Source organism: Homalodisca vitripennis, unplaced genomic scaffold (assembly GCF_021130785.1).
Source record: "Homalodisca vitripennis isolate AUS2020 unplaced genomic scaffold, UT_GWSS_2.1 ScUCBcl_8526;HRSCAF=16668, whole genome shotgun sequence".
NCBI lineage: Eukaryota > Metazoa > Arthropoda > Insecta > Hemiptera > Cicadellidae > Homalodisca > Homalodisca vitripennis.
In genome coordinates, this window is record NW_025784631.1 from 15,577 (window position 1) to 22,550 (window position 6,974).

Below are 6,974 nucleotides of genomic sequence, written 5' to 3' on the forward strand. Positions count from 1 at the left end.
AAAAAGTTTAATCTCTGCTGAAGTTTTAGCGCATTATCGATTCCCTGCATTACCACTACGTGGTAGTCCAGTGATGGCTTGAGTCCATATGGCATTGCCATCAGTTTTTTGAGTCAGGATTCAATACTCGACGGCTACAGAGAAGACCTTATAATCATTCGCAAGTAGAGTGTTCTAAATAGCGCTCGAGGAAAAAACTATTCACAAATAGGTTTAAGGAAGCATTAAGCATTGTATTTGGTGGGTTCTGTTAAGAAAATTTAGTCAATATTTATTATGGTTACACAGTTTTGTGTTAAAGACTGATCATAAGCCTTTAGTGGCTATTTTTTGGACCAAAGAAGAAGGGTTACCTGCATTTCGCAAGGGGGCCAGTAAGGTTAACATAAACGATTTACGCTTTGTTTTTAAGTGGGTTTTTCCAATTATGAGATTGTGTATGGTTTAAGTCACCCAAAAAACCATGGCAATGCCGGATGGGGGGTGGTTTTATTTCTTATTCGGATTACCTGGTAAACTAGTGAGATTAAAAGATGAAATACTCGGGATGATGGACCTTAATAATTAATGTCATAGGTACCTATTTGCAGTGTTTAAGGCTGGAAAAATGACATACCATATTAAGGCTATGTAGACATTAAAAAGAGAATCCAATGGTTAGATAGTGAAATCAAAAAAGGTAACTATCCTATGTAGGGGGGGGAAAATAGAATTAGGTTGGACCTGATTGGAAAACTGAACCAGAATTCTAAAGCTCATTTGTAAATTAGGACAGTCGGAATTAACCTTGGAGCAAGGAGTAGTGTCCTAATGTGGGGGTACTGAGGGTGGGTAATACCTTAAAAGGTTCAGTAATAAACATTCTGAAAAACGAATTGCATACTTCACACATAGGTATTGTTCGCCATGAAGGCATTAGACCCGTGCATATGTATGCGTGGGCCTAAATATCGACCGGGACCATAGAACAAACTTAGCTAACAGCTGTGCAGCCTGTTGTGGAGGACAACGAGCTCAAAACCGCCCAAGGCTTTTTCCTGCATCATTGGAATGTTCCGGGAAACGAGGTGTTTGGTCTCGAAATTACATATATGTGATTATTTTTTGGACCTTTTCAGTCCAAGTTATTTTTCGGTGGTAAAAAGATTGGCGTTAACTCTAAGTATGGCCAGAGGGTGTTGCCCGTTGCTTCAACGGCCAGCTATGTGTCACACTACGATGCCTTTCCCCCCCCCCCCCCCCCCCCCCCCCCCCCCCCCCCCCCCCCCCCCCCCCCCCCCCCCCCCCCCCCCCCCCTTGTGAAATTCAAGGGAATTATTTAGGTAGGTATGGTATTGTAGACCAACATTAGTGTCCGACAACGGACCACCTTTTACCAGTCAAAGAGTTTTTATAAGGAATTTTTTGATGTTCAAAATGGTATCAAAGACACCACCGTTTTTCACACCATACCACACCAGAAACCAATGGGTTTGGCCAGGAACGGGTCAGTTCTAGTAAGAAACTATTTAAAAAAAAAAAAAAAAAAATAAATTGAGAAAACAGCTCTTCATTAATTCACACCTCCAAGGATTTAGAATTAGCTCTTGCAGTAAACCTTCCCTTGTTCACTTATAGAAATACTAATGTGCATTCTATTCACCAATCTATCGCCAGCTACAAGTTATATGTTCGGGCCAGTATCACGCCTCTAAAGTCTAGGAGTTAGATTTTTTTATTAAAAATTATCGCCCAAATGTCTAAAGGCAATAATTGTCAGATAATCAAGAAAAACAAACGATTGTAATAATATATAGAGGGTAGTTAATAACCTAGACAGGTTCAGCTATTGGGACAATACCAATCATAGCCAGAGATTACATGAGAGACGTAGGAAAATTAAGTGGATAACCATGGTGTCGGTAGTTTTTCGACGATTTAGGACCAGTCACGTATTTAGTTGAACTGAATACGGGCGCATGACGGTGGTAAACGAAGCATATCGTTACCCTACACGTTGGTAGCCGTTCTACAGATGTTAGTTCCGGAAAATGTCCTGAGTTGACAAACAATTGCCTTAGACTCCCAGACGCAAGCGTGGCAAATCAGGAGGCCAACACCGCATGGAAGGAAAACGACTCGATATACTACAGTCGCCGGGGATCAGACGCGAGCGGCAAGGGTCGCCAGTATCTTTGTAGCACAACGACCCTTGCCCCCACGCTCTCTGCATATATCACCATAAACCGAATAACTAGAAAAACGCTCAGGGGCTTAAAGCCATCCCAGCCCCACGATACAAATGCGTTTTCTTTAAACAAGGGCAACAGTTCCAGCGTTTCACCCAAAAACAAATGACACCTGTTTAGACGATACGCCACGTTTGGGGTGAGGTTTTAAGGGATCGTAAACCTTTAGTCAAAATGGACTTGTAAATACAACCCAATTGTGACTTGTATATAATTAATAATTGGTTTTAAGCATTATTATTATCGATGGTTGTTAATTGTGTTCATTCAATGTGTTATTAATTGGCTATGGGGTTCTGATTGGGCGTAGTTGGTTGGTTTGAGTTGAAGTGGGTTGGGTGTTGATTTGGGGGGGTGTTTAAATGATTATATGGGTGAGTGGTTGTGGGGAGAGACTTTTGTTTCTCCTATAATCTATAGCTTACAAAAATTAAAAGGAGTATAATGTCAAAATTTTCTTATTCATTGTAAATTGACTTTTCATAAATTGGAGAATTCGTTTTTAAAATACAAACATTGTAATTGATTAAATTTTCTAAAATTGTAGCGCGGAAACTTATGTATTTAAGGGGGAGGAGGGACTTTGTAGTGATATTTAGTGTGAGAATGATTTACTAAGTTGGGTAGGTATCACAATAGTGATAATTTAATGTCCACTGCACCAGTGATGTTGGCAGTATGTTATTGTCAGGGCTGATGTTATAACATACGATGTGCGGTGCCTATAAAAGAATAAAGAATGCTCATAGGCTGCTCTCCTGTGACGTCACATCACGCACTACCCTACAACCAACGGTCCAAGCTGGCCAGCCAGGAGTCCACCCGGAGTCCAACCACCAGACACCGTCATGTAACCTCCGCGTCCCGTCCGTTCCTTTACGAGCGGTCCTAGAGCAATGTTACTCTAAATGTGTAGTTTAATTATTCTTCCCGACCCATAGAGAGTACAGTGTCGACCCGCATACATTACAATAATCAACGAGCATGAATGTACGAAATGGAAACTCGGACCTCAGCTGTTGTGATCACTTCTCAGTACTATTCAACATGCGTGGTTTCAGGGTGCTAGAGATTTTGGATAAATAATGAATATATATAATTATTAATTATGTATTTAGTTTAATTGTGAAACACAATAGATATACAAGACAAGTTGAAACTTATCACTTGGCAAGAGCGAAGCCAACCTGGTTGTTGCCCATGTCAAACTGAGTGTAGTATTTGCGCAGAAATGGATCTCCCAGGATGTAGAATGGCAAATTTGCAGCGTACAAAACTGCTGAATGCATGTCAATCCTGAACTGTCCTTAAACTGAAATAATTTATTTTCAAACCTATTATACCGAAAGATATAAGAAAATGTAAGAACTTAACCAATTAAATAACAGTTGATAAAGTACGTGCTATATCAAATGGAAATATACATCAATGTGCTTACAATTAATGACATAGTGTATATTAAACTATCGATGACCTATTTACTAAACATATTTAATTAACAAAATAACGAATTTACCACCTCTATTCAGAATGATAAAATTTAAGGATATTTAGATTTAATTTTGAAATTGGTATTAATTCAAAATTGGTTATTTTTTCTCAAATAAATTATATAAACGTATATATAAATATATATATATATAATACATAACATAACATAATAACATAACAAAACAAAACTATATATATACCCTCACGTGATTCTAAAATCAAATGACTTTAAGATAATAAAATGTATGCTATATTAATTAATCTGGAACTGTAATATAACATTGCTATGATTATCAATGATGTGTTGCTGTTCTTTGGATTGATTTGATTAAAGGCAGCGGTATATATGTATTAATAAGTAGCCACCTTTTGATCGCTTGTCATGGATTTGCCCACTATGTGCCACTAGTAGACTCAATAGATTGTACTTTTCTAGCACGTAATGTTATATTATAAATTTTATTTTGTTTTCCACCAGTACATCACAAAACTGTTATTAATACTGGACCCCGCTGACAAGTTCTAAACTTAGCGGGGCCAAATACATGTATGATTGGTGAATAAATAAATTCTATTCTATTCTATTCTAATTCTAATTATATATAATAAAATAATTGAATCTGAAAAAGTAAGCGCTCTGTGGTGTAATGGTAGCACATTCACCCGGCAAGTGAGAGATCCGGGTTCGACTCCCGGCGGAGCAAGTACTTTTTGCGATTCAATGTTTATTGAAATTAAATAAGGCAATTGCCATTTATACAATTTAATGCATATATATATATATAAAATTTTGTTTTGCAAATAAAATCAACAGCTCAACTATCAATATTGAAAAACTACGTTTAAAAATCTATTAAAATATAAAATTTAAAAAACACAATATTCATTTGCGAATTTTATATTGTATTCAACGATTTTAACACACATTTCATTGCATAAAATATCATGTTAAAACATTGATTATATACCTAGTATATATGGAGGGTGTTCAGAAAAGTCACAACTTCTTTAGCTGATATTACTCATGACTTAAAGTGAAAAGTACAATATAAACATAGGTCATCGAATTTTAAACCGCACAATGGTATAGGACATTTTCATTTTGTTATAAGAAAATTATTATCTTTATTACTATAAAATCTACAGAAAACTTTGTACGTAGCTTATGACAAAAACAGAAAAACTTAAAAAGAACTGTGTATTTTGCATGAATATTAACAAAATGGCTCCTGTTGAAATTGTTTACAGTCAAATATCATACAAACAGTCTAATTATAACACTTTTAAAAGATTTTCCACTGTTTTTTCAAATTTTATTACTATTCCAATAGTACTGTTTTCAAAGAAAGCGTCAACATATAAGCGAGCACAACAACTTTAAGGGTATGTTGCACACAGGCAGCAACAAGCATGTCAAAACAGCTTAATCCACTCAACTGACAATTATGTTAGTCAAAAATATATATTTCCTAATAATTTTATATTGTTAACCTATTCAATTACCTTTTATAACGTAGTCGGGCCCATGCATAACAAGTTTCTGGCCGCTTATAGACACGTAGACATCAGGGAAGGAGTCTATTTTAGAACAGTCGACCTGGAAATATAATTTAACTTGTAAACATATTGTAAAAGTTCCGTAAATCATATTTTAGGATCATAATTAACTTTTAATAAATAATTGTGGTTATCAAAATTTAAAAAACTTCTTGTACGCACTAATATATATATATATATATATATATATATATATATATATATATATATATATAATTTAAGATATACATATACTGTTTGGAATTTTGTTTCACATACAGGAATATTATTCACTTCAAAAGTAACAATATTTTAACTTACACTATCAGTGGTAAAATTAATTCATGAGAATTTCAAACTGGAATAATATAATTATTACAATCACCTGTAAAAATCTCCTAACCAAAATAATAATCTAAGGAAAACGAAAACTTTGTTTAACTACAGTGAATTCAAAGTTTTTATCATAGTAGAGTGCCACAGCTTTATTTAATTATAATATGGAATAGTTACCACGTAAATGCCTTGTTCCGGTTGGCCTCCAATTGCCTTGTTGATGGGGTTTATGGCGTCGGGAGGCCCGTAGATAAGGGTGGTGCCAGTGTCAGGTATGGCGGGGTAGCTTCCGAATAATTTCTTCTTTTTCAAATACATGCTTGTAAGTATAGACTAGGATAACTTTGTTGAAATTTAAGAATATTTTCAATATTTCTTATAAATTTATTACATTAACCTACATGAGTCAATGAATAACATCGGCAATTGCTGCCAAAAGCATATAAAAAGTAGTCACAAAATAGAACCGACTGTAACAAGCTTGAAATATAAATAAATTATGTAGAAAAGACACCATTTTATATTACCACTGCAACTTTAACTCATGTTAACAATGGATGGTATAACCATTGTTGTATATTTTTGTAAGAAACCGTTATGATCTGGAATATTTATCACGCAAAAAAAAATTAAATTATTTATCCGTAGAAAAAAATTAAATTGATTTTTACATTCACTTAAGTTCAAAAATAGTATTAACCTTGCATGTAATACAAACAAACAATGATTTAGTAACCATTCTTCATAAATAACCTTTTAAACGTAAAAAATGGAGTTTATGGTGTTTTTAAATTCACTTAGACTGTTAATATGTACCTACTGGTATACAGAAAAACACAAACAATGCAATGTTTAAATACACAAAAATGTGTTTGTTCCTTACAGCTCATTTCTTTGTTGTGCTCACATGTTACTATTTACCAAAACACGTTCAGAATTTTATTATTCTATAGGTTTTTATAGCGTTAAATTATTCGCTTTAAATAAAATAAACATAAGTAGCATACCAAATAAATGTTCCTTACCCATCAACGGTGATGTCTCCAATACAGCGGTACCTTGACAGGAGCGAAGACGAAATCCCCAGTGTAATGTTTAGGGTCCACGCCTCCAAGAACCAACTCTGCACTTTGCTTCTTGCTAGCGTCTGACGATGGCTCATCCCTGTAATTAAGAACATGAAACTAATGTAATGTACCCCAGCCTCGACACTAGTGTCACTATCCCATAATTTACCCCCCTCCCCCCGCCCCCTCTTCACACCCATGGCTCCTCTCTTATAAAATCTGTAAGACATAACCTCCCCTATCGAAAATTTCGCTCACTACTGATCCACACCCCATCTGCAAAACTTGTTTCAAATCATTCCTTTTGAGCCTAGGA

At 35.3% G+C, this 6,974-nt stretch overlaps 1 protein-coding gene across 1 annotated transcript; it reads right to left on the minus strand.

The window, feature by feature from the left end:
• Positions 1-3,415: 3,415 nt before the first annotated feature.
• On the minus strand, positions 3,416-6,754 carry LOC124374451 (lysosomal aspartic protease-like; the record flags this gene model as incomplete). The annotated part of the gene is made up of 4 exons (XM_046832660.1): positions 6,617-6,754; positions 5,769-5,910; positions 5,223-5,316; positions 3,416-3,504 (listed from the first exon to the last, which is right to left on the minus strand). Coding segments are annotated over exons 1-4 (462 nt in total), but the record flags the coding sequence as incomplete, so codon positions are not given.
• Between the last annotated feature and the right edge of the window lie 220 nt (positions 6,755-6,974).